The sequence below is a fragment of the Pleurodeles waltl genome, chromosome 7 (genome assembly GCF_031143425.1).
Source record: "Pleurodeles waltl isolate 20211129_DDA chromosome 7, aPleWal1.hap1.20221129, whole genome shotgun sequence".
Lineage (NCBI taxonomy): Eukaryota > Metazoa > Chordata > Amphibia > Caudata > Salamandridae > Pleurodeles > Pleurodeles waltl.
Window position 1 is genome coordinate 873113738 of NC_090446.1, and position 20937 is coordinate 873134674.

At 43.4% G+C, this 20937-nt stretch overlaps 1 protein-coding gene across 2 annotated transcripts in view; it reads right to left on the minus strand.

The window, feature by feature from the left end:
• FCHSD1 (FCH and double SH3 domains 1) overlaps window positions 1-20937 on the minus strand; it is a 310185-nt gene that overhangs the window by 120696 nt on the left and 168552 nt on the right. For both annotated transcript variants that reach the window (XM_069199479.1, XM_069199478.1), the window contains exon 9: window positions 14182-14304. In XM_069199479.1, coding sequence (XP_069055580.1) covers window positions 14182-14304 — 123 coding nt within the window. The remainder of the gene's footprint in view (window positions 1-14181; window positions 14305-20937) is intronic.

A 20937-nucleotide genomic window follows, 5' to 3' on the forward strand; every position in this document is an offset into this window, starting at 1 on the left:
TTTTCTGCTGCATCACAGATGGCCTGGGAAACTTGGAGCGCACTGAGATCAGTCAGGGAATTGGCTCTGCACATGGGGACGCCAAAAAACATTGACTAACATTACAACGCCCTCGTACCTCCTCTTTGAACAGGGAGTGGCAGGAGTGAGTGAAGTCCTGCTTCACTTTCTTATTTTTGCATTTAGGCTTGGGTTTGAATTTAAAGGAGGACTTCAACCACGTGTTAGACCTCTCATGTAAGTGGCCCCGTGAGTAAGAGCGAGACCACACCCACAATCTGGAGAAGGAGTGGGACCTACGTAAACGTCTTGACTTCTTCTTATTTCTAGCAATATACAGCTTCACCTCCTGGTCCCAGATCACCATTGGGTTAATGTTGCCCCACTTTTCCCACGACTCCCAGACATTTTCTGAGCCCAAAAACCAGAGACACACCTCATGCGTGTCTGTGGGTGCCATATGTTTTCTGCATCCATGGCATGGCTTGAACCCAGTCGTTTTAGTAGGGGACATCATTGCCTAGCACACTGGGTTAGAATGTCTTAAAAATCATCAAAAGGCCAACGGACGTGGGAGCAGAGCACCGGATCTGTATCAAAAGGTGCAGAAGGCCTCAGTACGGTGGGGTGGTACTTATAAGTTGCTTCCCTCTGTCATTTCCGTGGTGGTAGAGAGACACCTAACGGCACGCAGGAGCACTGCTGAGGAATTTTTCATATCCACTCTGGTGCCTAGGGAGTATTTTAAGGGGAAGAATCTGCTGATAGAAGTATCCTTCATAAAGTTTTTATAAGACTCCAAATGGAGTTTGAAATTGCAATGTCTTCTCCTTTAAAGAACAAACCAGGGACAAAGATGGATAGGTATCAGTTTTGTCTCCAGCACAATACTAATTATGCTGACATGTAAGATCACTGAGTATAGAAAATTTTGCCATTGTGTTTCAGAAGCTTAATGCAATTGACAAAAACATAGGCAGTAATTAATGTAAAAGTTATTGACATATCGGGAATGAGATATCTTACTGAATTAACAAAGCTGGTACCTATTTCCACCAGAAGAAACTGGGTTTTGTCTGGGTTGAATCTGTATCCTGACCGATGCCCAGGCTCAACAGCCGCCTCTTCATTTTAATGTAATCGCCTGGTTAGTGTTGGGAGCGTAAATGGCCACAGCAGTGGCTTACACTATCACTTAAATTGTAAGTCTATGAGCCTGAAGAAGTTTGATTCATTCACGCCCAATGAACTTCCTGAGGATTGGCTGCACATTCAGAAAATAATCAGCAGCTGATCGAGTGTAGCCCTGTCTAGTTCTAGTGCTGTGTCTAATGCTATGCCAGTCAGAGTCAAGGCCATTCACGTAAATCAAGGCCTGAATAAAGTCATCCAGAATTTGAAAGCAATTGATGAGTTTTTCCCTAAATCATATTCTTTGCAGCACTGCCCTATGAGAAAAGTGATGGATGCATAGTCATAACCAATTTTCGGATTCTAGATAACAGAAAATAGCTTTGTAAAGCACTGCTGCCCACTACAGAAGGCGCGCAGAAAACTCAGCATGTGTGGTGGTCTGCTTCCCATGAGAAATTCATGTTGACAATCAGTAACCAATACTGGGATCAGTCATTCTGCCTTTGTAGCTAACAGTTATGAATACACCTTGTGAAAAAAAGAATGTGCCACCGAGACAAATTCGTTTCCAACTCAATTTAATAAAAATCAAGGTTTGTCAGAAGGGAGCAACATCAACTTGACATCCTCCAGCAACCGCCTGCAGGAACTGCCGCCCACAACATTCTCCTTGCCCGACCATTCCATCCCCACATTCTTCTCCCATTGTAGCTATCCAACATTCCGATCACCACACACCATTATGTCAATATTTTAAAAAATGGGAAATTGGATGATACAGTCCATGTATTTTAACCAAATTCAAATAGGCAGTCTACATTTACTTATTTCAAATACCTAGAAGTACAATGTACCTTTAATTAGCTTTCTAATGTATAGTGTCAAGAACACAATGAGCTACCTGCATATATTAAGTCAGCATGACCAACTTCGAGTTGTTGAATCTAACCTCATAACTTAGATTCCATTAAACAAGCTGCTGAAAGTGCCATAAGTCTACATTGAGGAGGTTATCATCTGTTAGGAATTTCTTTTCAAAGTTACTGTTTCAGTGTGAAATACCGCACCCTGAGACCGTCAATAAAAATAAGGAATGAACAAACAATGGTAGTGGCAGGTGTAACCAAGTCTCAATTAGCTGACCAAAATCTGAGCATAAGAAAAAAACACCAAATGCCTTTCAGCCTACTGCCGATGGCCAAAGATTTGTAGCATGTACGGCTCTTGGGCTTTCACTCCACCAGTCTCAATGTTCTGGTTTCACAGGCACAAGTAATCCTGCAAGTGAGATTTAGATGTGTGTTCTTTGAGGATGGGGAGGAGATATATTGAGACAGACAACTTTTGTCTCGCTTTGTGAAGCTGTGCTACTGATTCTCTGCTTCTTTCTCCCTAGCTTGCTTTATGTTTTTCCACCACGGGCTTAACCATTTGCAAAGCCACTAGAGGCCCACCCACTTTCAAAGAAGAGCCCTGCACTATAGAATGAGGTATACCCAAAAGGGATTCCTACCAAAATAAGTGTGACCAGAGCATACTTATCGTCCCTGTAAAGGTTTACAAAGGCCCTCGTAACTGAGGTTTCTTGACTACCCTCATTTGTAGCTACATAAATATGGACTGCTAGATGAAATTATGGGTTTCTTTACCCTGTGCATGCAACTTTTGCCTGTTTGTTGTACTAGGGCATGGGTACTCGCAAACATTTTCCCAGGGGCCAAAAAGTTTGGTCTGTGACGTGCCTGGGGGCCGCATTGATGCCAGGGCAGTGGCGGTGAAGTGGGGTGGCTGGGCGGATTAGTAGCAAGGTAGGTGCAAGACAAGCAAATGATATACATCTAGTGGCTGAAATACACAATGGGAAACCAGAAAACCTGAAATGAATCCCGGCTTACCCACTTTTCCAAATTGTGTGATCCTAGGCAATTGTTTAGTCTCACTTTCCCTCCTTTTTTTGGATTATCACATTTAAGATGACCTCGAAATACATGATTTATGGTGTGCGCTGCACGAAACCTGCTTCTATGTTTGATTTAATAAACTATAATGTTGTTAATGTATGATAGGAACCCAGGCCACCCATAAAGTGCACATACCAAGTGATTTGCCTCTTTAACTTACTATTAGTGGTGTTCTCAGGGTAAGTGAAATAATTAATGTTTCAAAATTTATGTTTCCAAATGTATGTTTGAAAACTATCACTTTTAAAGGAATACATCTCAATGCACTGATAAAATATTTTTTACTAAGGCAAAATGGTTCTGCATGTTAACTAAATCCCTAGTTACTTCCTTTCTTTAACACCAATTAAGTTTGAAATAAATGATTGTGTGTGTATTTAATATTTTCATTGTTAGTGCGGTGTTGAGCATCAGCTGCCCAGTGCTCCTGTTGCCCAAGGGGCCGCATGTAAAGGTCAGAGGGGCTGCATGAGGACTTTGAGTATCCATGTACTAGGGCTTCTAGCTCCATTTAATTCGTGGCTTAGGATAGGTTTCAAAGCCCCTTCCAATGTCTAGTGCAGGATATGCCTGCTCAGTAGAATTTACCCCTCACCCTTGTTTTGTTGCAGACTGGAGATTAGTAAAAACAGGTGATTTGGCTGTGTCAGTCGGGCCAATACACATCCAGCTCTGACTAGCCTGGACTCTGACTATTTGTGCCAAGAGTCAAGGACACCAGGTATGAAGCAGGGTGAGATGGAAAGCCAAATAAAGCAGAAAGGTCGGGAAGCCACAGAGACAAATTCTAAAACACAAAATTGAGGTCATGACAGAGACACAGGTTGCATCCAGGAGCCCCGGACATGAGATCAAGACACAAGGACATGTGGTCAGGGAGACACTAGCACGGATTCAAATAAGGATCATGGGACGGTAAATCCACTGACTTTAGGTTAGGAAGAAACAGACGTTGGAACAGCCTATATCTGACATTTGGGTAAAGAAACAAATGTACAATATGGATACAAGGGTTTGAGGCCAGGGAGACATCTCCCTGGGGCCCGGAGAGACAGCCTCCAGCACAGCAAACATGCAGCTCAAACAGTGAGTTATGGGGTAGGAAGACAGGGCCACGGAGAGAGAAGAGAACTACTGGAAACGTGTGATGCAGGAACTGGAAAAGGAAACATGGTCACGGACAGAAAAACAGTTTAGGAGTCAAGACCCACCCGCTGGTGAAACAAAAACAGCTGCTGAAACTGGAAACACACATATGGAATGCAGGAGCCTCACTCTTTCGGCGATGCACAATGTGACACAGCGAAATGCTTAGCAGACGAGGACTGCATTTTCTTTATATAGGTTTTGTGTCTGAGGCATTTTTTTGGGGTCGTGGGACAGATATTGGCCACTAGTAAAAATCAGTTACGAACGAGGGTACCCACTTCTGCTGTTCCAGGGCTGAACTCCAATTAGAAAACCAAGGGCCAGATGTAGCAACCCTTTTGCGAGTCGCAAACGGCGAAAATCGCCATTTGCGACTCGCAAACGTGGGTTTGCAATGCACAAATGCATATTGCGAGTCGTTACCGACTCGCAATATGCATTTGCGACTCGCAAATAGGAAGGGGTGTTCCCTTCCTATTTGCGAGTCGGAGTGGTATGCAACTCCATTTGCGACCGCGTACGCGGTCGCAAATGGAGTCGCAGTTACCATCCACTTGAAGTGGATGGTAACTCACTCGCAAACGGGAAGGGGTCCCATATTAATTTTTCAGGGCAGGGAGTGGTCCAAGGGACCACTCCCTGCCCTGAAAAATCCGAAACTAAAGGTTTCGGATTTTTTTGAAATGCAGCTCGTTTTCCTGTGAGGAAAACGGGCTGCACTTCAAAAAAAAAAAAAATGCTTTATTTAAAAGGCAGGTCGCTAACATGGAGGCCTGCTGACGTCAGCAGGCCTCCATGTTAGCGAGTGCCTATACTCGCAATGGGGCCGCAATTTGCGACCCACCTCATGAATATTCATGAGGTGGGTCATTGCGACCCCATTGCGAGTTGCAGTCGGTGTCTCAGACACCGTACTGCATAGCAATTTGCGACTTGCAAATTGCGAGTCGCAGGGACTCGCAATTTGCAAGTCGCAAATTGCTTTTTTTGTACATCTGGCCCCAAGTTACTACCTTTGCACACTCGGCGCTTTAAACATACACAGTGTGCAATAAGGGCTTTCTCCGAGACGTGAAAATGGGTTTGACTGAAAAACAATATGACACAAGCGATTAAATCTACAGTACAGTCACTGTTAGACCACGATCTTTCAAAAATTATAAGTCTTTTATTGACACATATGAAAGTACAGAAGTTAAAAGAAAGAACAACTAGAACGTCCTAGCCTTTTCTCGAGCAGCGATACAATCAGAAATAGTCAAAAGAGCCTGGGAACTTTTTAGTAAACTACTGATTCACTGTTTTACAGTGGAATTCTATGGACAGAACCCGTTTTGTAACTTGCTGCTTTTCAGTCCTCCAAATGATGGCGCGAGTCTTGTCTAGGGGTATACTAATGACTTAGTTTAATAGTCACATTCAATATGACAAATGTGAAGAACAGCATGTTACAGTGCATCAAGTATGATAATATGCATAGGTACCTTGCCCTTGCGCCTCAGTGTTTTGGATGTGAGGAGAACGAACAGGAGCCCCCAGTTCAGACTTCAGCACATTTCTGCCTTTGGCCTGATGAGGGTGAGCACGGGGAGGTAGATTCCTACATGGTCTGGAGTGGCAACTTTGAGTACTCTTCAACAAGCATGGAGGCTGCGCATGGTGGAGAGGGAGATGGCATGCACGTCAGAGCTCAGTAGCATCTTTGGTACTGTCCCAATGCAAGTCAAGGTCTGATTTTTTTATGTTCTGACAATTGCTGATTTCTGAATTATACCACACCCATTCTTGGGCATATCTGAAGGATGTGTTTATCTGCAGCTCCTCAATAACTGTGATAGGTACCACCATACAAGAAAAAGACTATAGGTGGTACATCCTTCTCCGTTCAAGCAGCCAAACTATGGAATTCATTACCCCCAACTATAAGAGCCACAGATAACTTTCTTGTCTTCAGAAAACTACTCAAGAGTTGGCTCTTTCCTTCATAACCACCATATTCAAACAACTATGGACTGCATATGCCTATGTTGATAAATATTTTTTTCAGATTATGTGTATATTTCTAGTTATGTATAGTTTCTTTAGAAAATATGTATCGCCACTATGTCATAACAATAAAATACACACACACTCTTTAAACCTGTTTGAATAAGTATATTTTACCCATGGTTCTAATTATGTATTGTATGTGCATATGTGTGTGTATTCATGTGTGTTTGTATGTGTGTATGTATATATATACATATATATATATGTATGTATGTATGTATGTGTATATGTTGTTTCTGTGCTTGGCATGTTCGTGGGTCATTGCATGGCTCCTGGGTGGGTTGTTATACTAGATATCTATGAATTCCTGTATCTTATCACACTTATCTACCCATCATCATATGTCATGTCTCTATCAAACTATCCTCCATTCTCACTCTGGCTCATCCCAAATCCTTTCTACTACTTTCATCTCCTAAATAACTCTGCCTAAGCTCTTCCCTCTGCTTCCACATCTAACTCACCAAACCTCACTCTACTGCCGGGACCTCCCACACAACCCTACTAAATTCTCCCACATTTATATCACCCTGCTACTATGCTCTCCCAAACTCTTCCACATACTCTTCCCTCCTCCATCCCCCTTTACTCATCCCAAGCCTTTGGGTTGAGTAAATTAAGGATATACTCCCAATTAACACTTCTGGATTTCTTTTCTCCTCCACCCCTCCATTACTCCAGTCAATCTAACTAACAAACTCTCATATCCGCGGCTCAAATTAACTCATAATAATACTAAAACTGTACTCATTATTTCCCGATACTAATCCATCACTAATTCTTGTTGGGTTCCAGAGTAGCGTGCTACTCACCGAAAAGCGCTTTGACGCCTCGTCAGGGGTAGTAAGCGCTATATAAATATGATTACAATACAATACAATAGGTGGTTGTCTGTTATGAGAAGTTAACTAAGTATCATCACTTATGCATTTACCTACTACTACAACCCACATTGCTGCTGGTGTTGCCTGAAACATCCTAGGGTCGACTACTAGAACCTTTGCCGCCCCTAACCACAGCATCTGCAGCATTCTCAGAGACCAATGCAAACAGCTGCTGAGTCAGATATTCTTGGATGGTGAGGAAGAGGTTTAATGTCAGGAGCTGCTGTCAAGTCTTATTGTCCAATTCTGTGCAGATACTGAAACCCAGCCCCGGAAAATTAACAGAGGAAGCATATGAAAGTGGAAAGGAATGGATTGGCATGTCAAGAGTGTGCCTGTCCAATGCGTTGATGTGTGTTTTAATGGAGACTAATGGACTCCAGTGGTCAATAAAGTCTATCGTCATACTCACAAGTGTTCAAAATGATTACCCTTGATAAGCAACAGTTGTTCCTATCACAGATGAAATTTAACTAATCACAACATCTTTCTTGGTGTTTTTTTAAATCTTTTTCTTAAGTTAGTATTTATTTTATATCCAAAGTCCATGTAAACGTTAAAACACTTCTTGCCTACATGTTTCATTCTAGAAAATTATTTTCACATAACTTAATCAGGAATTGAACTAATGCTAATTAAAACCATTTCTAAATATTCTCTCAATATACACAACATCAAATTCCCATGGCATAATTAATAGTGTTCACCAAACATATCTCTTCAGTGGTGGTGATGTTATTAATAACCCATAAAAATGTGTACAAAATGTATTGTGCGAAACCTGAAAAAAATGAACTATGATGGAATCAATCCACACATGCACCATTTGTGCATACCAAAATATAGAGTGTCACCCTTTCCAGAAACCTGCATCTTGTATTTTAATAGTCCCTCACAATAAAATATTATATTCCCAAATCTTTCCCTTCAATTATTCCTGCAATGTACATCAAACAAAGTAATGCATATTCAACATAATTTTTTGCAGACTATGCAAAAGATGAAAAGGTTAAGTACCCCACTTAATCACTGAACCTACATCCAACACTAGATTAAAGTGCCACATGTATGTACATTGTATCAGTGTGCTTATAAACACATATGTGTTATACTATATATCTTGCCAATATACTTTAGTCCACACGTTGAGAAAATAAAGGCGATGTGAAATAACAGTGGCTGCCATCTAAAAAACACACACAGAGTTTCCCTCCAAATTATTACTTATACATCGTATAATGGTGTGTATATAGAAAATTACAGCCACCATCTCTAAATCATCCATTTCAACAGTACATACTGTCTCTAAATTTTCTTCCCCTGCTGGACATATCTGCCATGCATGCATTTCATCTTAACAATGAGCTACATTAACACTGAACGGGGATCACTATATTGCAGTGGTTTTCTCAAACTCGAGAACTATACGAAATGATCAACAGGAAAACTACATATAACCTTATCCTCAGGACATAGCTCTCTTCATGTAAATGTATAAGGGGACCTATATATGTGAATCCCCATTAAAAATTCAGCGAACCCTGTTATGGATCAGAAGGGGAACATCACTATCCTTCCACATTCACAAAGTAGTGCTTATAGCAAGGATTATCTAAAAAGAAGAGCTTACATTAGTTATTCATTTCAGTACCCTACCTCCAAATCAGTATTGCTTCTACACCTAGGTGACTTAGCTAGCTTCACTAGCTGTTGATATACGGCTAGCTCCAATATGAACATGGTAATTATATGACAATAAGGTGTCTATCATCACATCAGTAAATGTTATCCAGAACATCACAGACAATCTCTGATGTATCAGAGGTTGACATTCACTTACATGTCATTGTATAATGTTTCCAATAATAACAGGTAAGATACAACATATAGGTCCTCATTTCAACCTCGGCAGTCTTTTTACAAGACCGCTGAGGTTCCGCCAGGCCGAAGACCGCCACTGCGGTCTTCCGGCAACCATATTATGACTGCTGGCAGCCCTCTGCCCTTTTTAGGATGGAGATCAGCCAGCAGCCATACTGGCGGTCGGCGGTGTAGTGGAGGCTGCTCCACCATCACCGCCACGTCATCAGAACACTGCCCACCGTAATACGACCCAGTATTTGGCATGGCGGTGTTCTGGTGACGGGGTGCTGGCGGCGGAGCAGCCCCCATGGATCTTGTTCCCTCCCGGAGGATCACTGGAACAGGTAAGGTGATCGTCCGTTAGGGGAAAGGGGTGGGAGGGCGTTGTGTGGTGTTTGAATGCATGGGGTTGTGTGAGTGTGTGTATGCATGCGGGGGTGTAATGTGTGTATGGGAAATGTGACGTGTACGTATGTGTGCATATGTGCATGTATGTGCGCGTGTATGTGTGCGAGTGGTGTGAGCGTGCGTGTAGGGTGTGTGTGTGTGGGGGTTTCTGTGGGTGTGGGGGGCGGGGTTGGGAGGGGGCCCTACCACTTTTGTGTGTTAAAGTGGCGGTTTTGGATGGCGGTAACCGCCAGGGTCAAAATCCCTTTTTTTTTTTTACAGCCTGCCTGTTGGCAGTATTACCACCGCTTTAACACCGACTGCCAGGGTTGTAATGAGGGCCATAGTGCCAAAAGATGATGGTAAACAAAGCATAAGAGTTATAATTCATTCACCTAGAATATAAAGATAGTTGATATTTAGTCCAAGCTCAACTGCTTTTAATCTCATAATTCAATTTGTCTCCACCCTAAGCAGTCTTAATTTGGTATTTCTGCCTCTCATATGTTTAGGTGCTTGCTCCAGGGTGCAGCATTTTTCAACATAATGTTTTGCTACAGGAGACTTCAAACCCTGGTGCACTTTCTGCTATCCTGTTTTCTAAGGGTTGTTCTGAAATTTCAACATACATTTTCTTGCAGCCACAGATTAGTGCATACGCCACAAATTTGTATACCATGAGATATCGCTGTCAATAAAAAAAAAAAAGTCATGCTTCGTATAACATCTAAATGCACTATTTTTTCCAGTCAAACCTAGACATGGCAACTTGTCTACATACATAGAAAACCTTATAATGTTATTCTGCGGCCAATTTTCTTTTGGTCTATTAGCTAACTAGGAGTCAGTACATTTTTAAGTGTCACACCCCCGTTGAAAGTAAAACTTGGTTTATATGAAATGAACATAGAGTTCTCTGAGTGCTGGGTCAGCATATACACGTTTATTAAGCATTCTGCTTATTCTTTGTTTAATAGTATCGTATAAAGTTATTAGTCTGACCTTCTGTGATTCATCCCCTTCCCCTCTCAATCTAAGACATAAGGTTTTCTCCCTATTCTGTTATCTCCCTGCAGGCTGTGGTAACGCACTCTTCATCATACACAATTCAGAAGGGGGCATTAGTGCCTCAACTGGACTCAGGAGTCAATACTCAGGAGGTGGAGTTAAACTATCTGCTAAATTATGATCTCCTTGGGCACCAAACTTCAGAGGGAAATCTCGAAACATGCCAGCAGGTGTTATCATTTTCAGTTGGTGAGGGCCCCTACGTGGCATGAGACACCCAATAAATCCACTGGTTCACACGCTGGAAGTGGGGATATGGGATCTAGGCTTAGGGTCCAACAGTAACTTCCCATCAAAATATCTCTACAATTTTAATGGCTACAATGATAGTTAAACAAATTCCAGAATCAGGGTGTCTGAACTAAGCCAAATCAACACTACACGAAGATTTAGGGTGAAGAGGAAAATCATCTGTTTGTTCCACAAAATAAAGGAAGGCATGGGACTGGAGGGACAATACAGGCTTGTCACACTTGCAGTCATGCAATGTCTTCCGCAGCAAGTCCTCAACCTTTCTGCAAAGCTCATGCTCTTTTGGGTTAATTGACATGTAAGGATCTTGTGGTTCAATTCATAGGGGTGACCTTCAAAGAAGCTACAGATTTCATGTCCTTTCTCTGTGTGCATCTGCTGTACTGTTAGCTTACCATCACAGTGAGCAGTACAGCTTTCTCTACTTTCAGGGCAGTTTGTAGTGAAATGAGTTCTAATTCTCCAAAATGTTATTGTGTGCTGCTGCAGGGTGGGGTTTTTGAGCTGTTGGCAAACTAAAGGATATGGGCTCAAAGAGACCCAAATTTATACTTTTCGAGGACACCGGTAGTAAGTTAGGAACAACCAAATTCCAAGCTTTCCTCACTATCTCCATGGAAATTGCCTGTACAGGAAAGGAGGCAGGCAGCACAATGCCAGTTTGTGTATTCCAGAGAGAGACTTGCCAGCCACCCCGTGCTAAGCCTCTATCTTTCTAGCTGACACACAGCACACCACAATAGGAAGGTGCCTTCGGGTGCTGTTTCTGTTTGGGGAGAGGGTGTCCCTGGCAGTAAAGGGATATATGTTATCCACCAAACACTAACATCTATTGCGCCTCTGAGGTCCAAGCCTTAACAAATAGGAGCATTTATGTTGGCACTTCAACATAAAGAACAAAGACAAAGCAAGAGGATTCTCCATTATCCGTAATGCTTACTGTGTTGCCCAAAGTATACCAGTCACACTGTTGAGACCTGTTCGAGTCATGCAATACAAGTTTAAGATTCAGGCCTCACAGTAACATCAATCATGGACCAAACTTCCACTGGAGGGGAAGACGTTTACAGCATTCAACACTAAAAGTCCCCGCTATGGAAACCTGAAATGCCGGAGCACACTGCTGACTGAAAACACTTACATATTTGTTGGATGTGGTCACAGTACCCAAACACTGCCACATGCTTTTGAGGATTCTGGTAAGACAGAACTGCCACTGAAGGAAAGGCCCACAATCAGCAGGCAACCATCTATATGCAGACACCACTACAACCGACAAGGCAATTTGTAATGGCAGATGCTGAGTTACAGAAAAGCTGCACGATAGTATTGCATAACAAAGTTTAAAATGTTACAATATAACACAACTTTTATAGTTAGTGGCACTATGACCTTTCCTAATGTTTCTGTATTTTATATTCCTGGAACCCTCCATTGTTTCTCTGCATCAATTAACCAGTGATATTAATAAACTTGTGTGACAATAGGTGATGTCGTGTCACTTGAGGAAACAGCCTGCATTGATCAGCATGACATTCAGGATGAGATATGCAAAGTTATATATATATATAAATATATATAGACAATGTCATAATATATTTACCAAATGTCTAAAGAAACCATTACAATCAAGTTACATGTTAGTGGGTCAAAAATCCTAAAAAGTAAATAAAAACATATTTATTAAACATATCATGATATGAACAAAATTAGAAAAACTTGCAAGATTTGGAACAAGGGGCTTTTGTACATTAATGTATGACAGGATTTTCTATTTTTGTTGTACCGTGCAACACAGCACATTAGGAATATACTTTTAGACTCTAGTCATAGAGAACAACACAACATTTGTGCACACAAATGTCTAACAATCAGCGCACATGGTGGCGCTGATATTGTTGAGGGGGGTGGCAGAAGTTATGACAAATCTATTTATTGGTGTACAAGCACCAAGGCTTCTTTGCATTCTACGGGGAAAAAACATAACTACTATTTCTAAAAGCAAACACACAAGCTAGTAATTATTAAGCCAAGTTTACAATGAGTTCCAAAAATAGATAAACAGGATCAAAGGGAAAACGGCATAGATTTCAAAATCCTAGACCTTGCAACAGAGAAACTCTGACACCATGACGTATTCTCCTTGTTTTAGGAATAGAAAGAAGTACAAAATACAATACAATGAATGAATTAATTAATACAAAATCTTTATTCAATTATATCGCAATAATCATAAAACACAATAAAACTCAGACAATGCAATGATCATGTGGGAATGTCCAAGGAAATTTTAAAAGCTACAAATTGGAGGTTCTGCTGGTGGATGGACGTGTGCAGACTAGTGATAGATTTGAAGGAGATTTTTTTGTATATAGGCACCCAGTAGAGCAATGTTGGCACTGCAGAGAGATGTTGAAGCCTAGAACAACCTGATATTATACAGTCATTTAGATCTGGGCCTGTAAAACCGAGATTTCACAATAATAACTGTCATTGCAATGGCAGTGAGATAGCTTTGTGGGCTAGTGCACATGGATGTCTTTGTGTTAGCATGTGTTTCATGGGGGTGTGTGTCTCTGCTATGAGAGCTGCTAATTCCAGAGGAAGAAATCCAGCCACAGACACTGTTAGCCTGACTGGAGCCCCCGGGACCCAACTAGCCACATTGGAATTTATTCAGTAGTGGGTGTCACATCCTAAACACCCCTCTTAGAGCTACGTCCCTGATTCTGAACCAACTGAAGAGGTTGAATAAGATTGGCTGGTAATGCTAGATAAACTGAGTTCCTGTAGTCAAGTCTTGACGAGAATAATGCGTTGGCCACTGGTTCATGGAGGTGGGAGTCCAAGAAAGGCAATAATTGTTTTCAAATCTCAGGAAGGCAAAACATCAGTTGGCTATTCTGTTAACTTCGTGGTCAAAAGAATGGAATACATCTAAAAAAAGAATCCCCGATTTCTTACTTTTGTGGTTGAAGGCACATGCCCATTGCATCTGGCCAAGATTGTGATGCCACTTCCTGGGGGAATGGCAATTGATTAAAAATGTTGTTTTAGAGGAATTTAATTAAAACAATAGTAAGACATCCATTTACGTGCAATAGTAAGGCATTTATTCAGTTTGCCATTATCAGACTGGGGCGGACTGACTTAAGAAGAGAACAGGAGTCGGACCCAGCAGCAGGACTCATGTAGCACCACAGGAAAGGTTTGGAGCTGGTCCCTCAGAAACATTGAAAGCACCTGTCTCTGGCCTTCACTGGTGGTCTCTGAAGGGAAATTAATCTCCCATTTGGATATGCATGCCAATAAGTAGCTCAAGTTGAAATGCAATAAAAAACACTAAGCAGGAATATGTACCATAGACAATGTTTGAATGGTGTGCTTATCAAGAGACTGGATGATCTCAATTGCAAGAAACTCAAAGAAAGTACCTGTTTGGAAGCCTCTAGGACAACACGGAATCGCTCCTGCAGAGAGTGACAGGTGTCGAGCTCAGTCCTGCTGATGACAATCAGGTGATCTCTCAGACGCTCATATAGATCTCCATCCAGGCTCTGCAATGAAATAGGTCATTAGGGATGATTTCCAGACTTCTACAAAAGCATAGAATAGTGCCCCAAAACAGTCCCTCATTCCACTGCCCAACTGAAGCTCACACTGTAAGCAGACTCAAATTTGGAAAAACCTTACCCAGTATCGTTTATCAAGAGTGTGAGAAAGTAGCCTCTTTCTAGCCTTGTAACCCCCACTTTTGGCCTGTTTGTGAGTATATGTCAGGGTGTTTTCACTGTCTCACTGGGATCCTGCTAGCCAGGGCCCAGTGCTCATAGTGAAAACCCTATGTTGTCAGTATGTTTGTTATGTGTCACTGGGACCCTGCTAGCCAGGACCCCAGTGCTCGTAAGTTTGTGGCCTTTATGTATGTGTTCCCTGTGTGATGCCTAACTGTCTCACTGAGGCTCTGCTAACCAGAACCTCAGTGGTTATGCTCTCTCTGCTTTCCAAATTTGTCACTAACAGGCTAGTGACTAAATTTACCAATTCACATTGGCATACTGCTACACCCATATAATTCCCTAGTATATGGTACTGAGGTACCCAGGGTATTGGGGTTCCAGGAGATCCCTATGGGCTGCAGCATTTCTTTTGCCACCCATAGGGAGCTCTGACAATTCTTACACAGGCCTGCCAGTGCAGCCTGAGTGAAATAACATCCACGTTATTTCACAGCTATTTACTACTGCACTTAAGTAACTTATAAGTCACCTATACGTCTAACCTTCACTTAGTGAAGGTTGGGTGCCAAGTTACTTAGTGTGTGGGCACCCTGGCACTAGCCAAGGTGCCCCCACATCATTCAGGGCAATATTCCCCGGACTTTGTGAGTGCGGGGACACCATTACACTTGTGCACTGTACATAGGACACTACCTATGTACAGCGTCACAATGGTAACTCCGAACATGGCCATGTAACATGTCGTAGATCATGGAATTGTCACCCCAATGCCATTCTGGCATTGGGGTGACAATTCCATGATCCCCCGGGCCTCTAGCATAGTACCCGGGAACTGCCAAACTGCCTTTCCGGGGTCTCCACTGCAGCTGCTGCTGCTGCCAACCCCTCAGACAGGTTTCTGCCCTCCTGGGGTCCAGGCAGCCCTGGCCCAGAAAGGCAGAACAAAGGACTTCCTCTGAGAGAGATTTCCCTTTGGAAATAGGTGTGAAGGCTGGGGAGGAGTAGCCTCCCCCAGCCTCTGGAAATGCTTTGATGGGCACAAATGGTGCCCATCTCTGCATAAGCCAGTCTACACCGGTTCAGGGATCCCCCAGCCCTGCTCTGGCGCGAAACTGGACAAAGGAAAGGGGAGTGACCACTCCCCTGCACCTCCCAGGGGAGGTGCCCAGAGCTCCTCCAGTGTGTCCCAGACCTCTGCCATCTTGGAAACAGAGGTGTTTGTGGCACACTGGACTGCTCTGAGTGGCCAGTGCCAGCAGGTGACGTCAGAGGCCCTTCTGATAGGCTCTTACCTCTCTTGGTAGCCAATCCTCCTTCCTAGGTAGCCAAACCTCCTTTTCTGGCAATTTAGGGTCTCTGCTTTGGGGATCTCACCAGATACCGAATGCAAGAGCTCACCAGAGTTCCTCTGCATCTCCCTCTTCACCTTCTGCCAAAGGATCGACCGCTGACTGCTCAGGATGCCTGCAAACCGCAACAAAGTAGCAAGACGACTACTAGCAACCTTGTATCGCTTCATCCTGCCGGCTTTCTCGACTGTTTCCAGGTGGTGCATGCTCTGGGGGTAGTCTGCCTCCTCTCTGCACCAGGAGCTCTGAAGAAATCTCCTGTGGGTCGACGGAATCTTCCCCCTGCAACCGCAGGCAACAAAAGACTGCATCACCGGTCCTCTGGGTCCCCTCTCAGCACGACGAGCGTGGTCCCTGGAACTCAGCAACTTTGTCCAAGTGACTCCCACAGTCCAGTGACTCTTCAGTCCAGGTTTGGTGGAGGTAAGTCCTTGCCTCCCCACGCTAGACTGCATTGCTGGGTACCGCGTGATTTGCAGCTGCTCCGACTCCTGTGCACTCTTCCAAGATTTCCTTCGTGCACAGCCAAGCCAGGTCCCCGACACTCTAACCTGCAGTGCACAACCTTCTGAGTTGTCCTCCGGCGTCGTGGGACTCCCTTTTGTGACTTCGGGTGGACTCCGGTTCACTTTTCTTCCAAGTGCCTGTGCAGGTACTTCTGCGAGTGCTGCCTGCTTCTGTGAGGGCTCCCTACGTTGCTGGGCACCCCCTCTGTCTCCTCATCCAAGTGGCGACATCCTGGTCCCTCCTGGGCCACAGCAGCACCCAAAAACCCTACCTGTGACCCTTGCAGCTAGCAAGGCTTGTTTGCGGTCTTTCTGCGTGGGAACACCTCTGCAAGCTTCTTCACGACGTGGGACATGCATCCTCCAAAGGGGAAGTTCCTAGTCCTCTTCGTTCTTGCAGAACACCAAGCTTCTTCCAACAGGTGGCAGCTTCATTGCACCCTCAGCTGGCATTTCTTGGGCTCATGCCCACTCTCGACACTGTTGCGAGTATTGGACTTGGTCCCCTTGTCTTACAGGTACTCAGGTCTGGAAATCCACTGTTGTTGCATTGCTGGTGTTTGTTCTTCCTGCAGAATCCCCCTATCAAGACTTCTGTGCTCTCTGGGGGTAGTAGGTGCACTTTACACCTACCTTTCAGGGTCTTGGGGTGGGCTATTTTTCTAACCCTCACTGTTTTCTTACATTCCCAGCGACCCTCTACAAGCTCACATGGGTTTGGGGTCCATTTGTGGTTCGCATTCCACTTTTGGAGTATATGGCTTGTGTTGCCCCTATTCCTATGTGCTCCTATTTCAATCTACTGTAACTTTACATTGCTTGCATTACTTCCTTTTGCTATTATCTGCATAATTTTGGTTTGTGTGCATATATCTTGTGTATATAACTTATCCTCATACTGAGGGTACTCACTGAGATAATTTTGGCATATTGTCATAAAAATAAAGTACCTTTATTTTTAGTACTTCTGTGTATTGTGTTTTCTTATGATATTGTGCATATGACACCAGTGGTATAGTAGGAGCTTTACATGTCTCCTAGTTCAGCCTAAGCTGCTTTGCCATAGCTACCTTCTATCAGCCTAAGCTGCTAGAAACACCTCTTCTACACTAATAAGGGATAACTGGACCTGGCACAAGGTATAAGTACCTCTGGTACCCACTACAAGCCAGGCCAGCCTCCTACAAAGAGCAACTGAATTCCATTTAAAATGTTAAGAATGAGACATTTTGTTGGTTCACTAAGTTTGTTAGGTAGATTTAACACCATAGAACAACTCCAATTGACTGCGCTTAATAGAAACATCTACCTAGTCTATGCACCCATCCTTAAACAGATACAACATTGCAAAAATCATTCTATATCAGACTCATTTTGTATTCACATCAGTAGCCATTTCTAAAATAGACATGGAACAAACGCTCTACTACCGGCACATAGGCCAGTTGTTCAGCATTTACTGCTATTTTCTTACAGCAAAATACACGCTTCCATCAAAAGTGAACCTGAGGTTGCATCTGTACCACGACAATAGTGCTAAATAAAACAGAACACAAACAGCAGCTGCCAGCATCCACCCGCACTCACTAAGTTCTTTGTTCCTGTGGTATTGAGGTAGGATATTTGTGCCAAATTACTCAGAATTATGCGAACGTACGTAATTGCATTATTTTTGATAATTTTGCATCAAAAGATTAACACAAAATTACTCTGATTACTCTAGCGTAGTTAAAGTTTCACCCAGGCCTAATTAAAATCACCTGATACCTGATTTATATTGACACTAAAATCTGCTTTGATCCTTTCTATATACTCCTTTTTGTTTCCTCAGATCCAAATATCCACTAAAATGCAAAAATGGGGGAGTCTAGGCAGCTCAAAAAATCCACCAGCTATAATAATGTACCATTTCACCTAAAATGTTCCATGAAAAACACCATTTAACAATCAAAAATTCTTCTTAAATTTTACGGGTCTGATTGTCCAAGTGGGGGAGGGGCATTTCCATGTTAGTAATCAACTGTCAGGTGGAGACTGAGGGCATTTAAAAACCAATGGTTTGGTAAGAAGGTGTAGAGTTTCATGGAAAATATCTTAAGGGCACACAGGAGGAACTGGACAGCATACAGGACGGGAACACATGTATGGTAAGGAACAGGTGTAATTATTACCCAGCTAAATTATACTCAATTTATCAACCTCCGAAGAATGAGATCATGCCAGGTTTCAAACTTGTGACACACACACAGACAACACACACACGCTAAGCACTTTACTAGATTGGATAAGCATCAGTGACACACAGAAAAGGATCAGAATTTAGAAACACGTGACAAGCATTATTGTGACAAAAAGGAAGGGCCTTTGTTATCAGATGGTAACTATATTGCGCAATGGATTACAAAAAAAGAGTATTATTAATTTCAATATTACATATCCCAATTGTACTTTTTCTTTGACACTAGACTTTTGAACAAGGAATCCGTAAATAGCTTTCTCCACTTAAAATGTCCTTGTAGTCGGGGAGACTTCTAAAGTAAACAATCAATGTGGCCTGGTGCCAGGATACTGTGGGAAGCTGACCAGAGAGCTAATGGCTCCCACAGACAGCTGGGAGTAAATTCATGGTTACAGGTTTTAATCCTACAAGAAGCAGGTATGCCCTTCATTTTTAAGCGAAAGATAAGATGAGCATGGATGTGTTGAGTAATGAAAGCATCTAGTTTTCTAGCGCCACATTTGCAGTGTGCTACATAAACAGGCATTTTCACCAATATTGATTAATTCAGACAAGGCCTTAGTTTTAAGCACATCCTGCAAACCTGTCTATCAGTGTCCTCAGAGTCAGTGCCACAAAGGATTTAGGGCCTAAGTTAGAGCTTGGCAGATGGCCTACTCCCACAAAATCTGGCCGACACCCCAATCGTCGTATTACAAGTGCCACAGGGTATAATGCACGGTGGACCGGGCATCTGCCATGTGTGGGATGGAGATTCTCATTTGTCAGTCTCTAAATAAGACCCTTAGGACCTCATTACGAGTTTGGCGAATTGGATTACTCCATCACAAACGTATCAGATATCCTGTCCGCTGTATTATATGTTCCATAGGATATAGTTGAACTTGTAATACGGCGGGCGGGATATCCGTCACGTTTGTGGTGGAGTAATCCCCTCCGCCAAACTCATAATGAGGCAATTAGTCTCGTCCCTCCAGCCCTGCACCATTGTCCTCTGCCCTCCAATGCCGTGTGGGCACAGACTCAGGAAGGTGAAAGTAGTGATGTGCCACTGGTTCATCAGAGTTAGCACTATAACATGCCCTGTTGGTCTGCAGCAGCTTACAGGGGCAGTGTTCCATGCTCAACGGGCCGCCAAGGCTTAGACCATGGGCGGCCCCTCCGCTACTGCGGAGGAGCATCTCCTGGCTGCTGAAACACAGCAGAAAAATAAAAAGATAATACAACTACTCACTTTGTTTTATTTTTTGCTTACTCCTCATAGGGCAGGGCAGGGTGATCGCCATCATTAGCAGTGGGGGGGAGGAGTAGTGTGCACTTTCTAATTGCGCATGTCTTTTTGGACGGCCATTGAAGGCTGTCCAAACCCACATGCGCACTTAGAACTTTTTACCTGGGCTGAGTGTTACAGCCTGGGTGAAGAACCAGTGCAGTCTCTGAGCAGCAATTCAGTCCGCTCAGACCAATCCAGGTGCTTAAGCATCTGGATTGGATGGGGAGAGAAGATGCACGGAAGCACCAAGGGGGCAAGGAACACCAAGGCAGCCTTCTTAAGGGAAGTAGTTTTATTTCGTTTATTTATATATTATTCCCACCACCCCTAACCCTGCGCCAACACCCCTTCTGCTCCCTCCAGCGCAAATAATACCCTCCACTGCACGACCCCTCCCCCGCCCCACTGAGTATTATTAAAAGCATCCGTCGCTGGCTTAGACCAAAGGACTATCTGTCCATCAGCAATGCAGAACCCGTAAGGAAACTAAGAACGTTTTCCTATGGACAACTTTCTCTAATATGCCGCCCATACTGTACCGGCATGCCAGAGGCAATGGTCTCTCAGGAAGCATTCTGATTTAAATTTAAGTCTGTCCTCTGGCTGGCACATCCCTGTGTAGCTGCTACCACCTGACGAGAACGCTGTGTCTGCCTGTTATTATCAGGAAACCCGCAACATGACAGAGGGCAGAAGCCACACAGTGATATTCACAGGTTCCAAGGAGCGTGTGAAAGGAACAAATGAATCCACCAGAAAAACACCTCAAGCCCTTGACAGGGAGAAACACTTGAAGTGAAGAAATGGTTGGGGGGCGCAGATTTTACACTCATTGCGTCCTTAGCGTCTCTGCTCAGACAGCCACAGGAGTGGCAGAGAGAAATTAACTGCTCTAGGGATGGTCTGTGCACAGAACTGGGCAACTCCTTCTGGGAAACTGCACTGAGACCACAAAAGTGAAGTAACATTCTATGAAATACGTCCACTGGCAGAAATATCTGTTTGTGTGATCTGAAAAAACTCCCTTACTCGCCAATAAATCCTGGGCCGGATAACTAGTACTTCTTATCATCAACCCTAAGC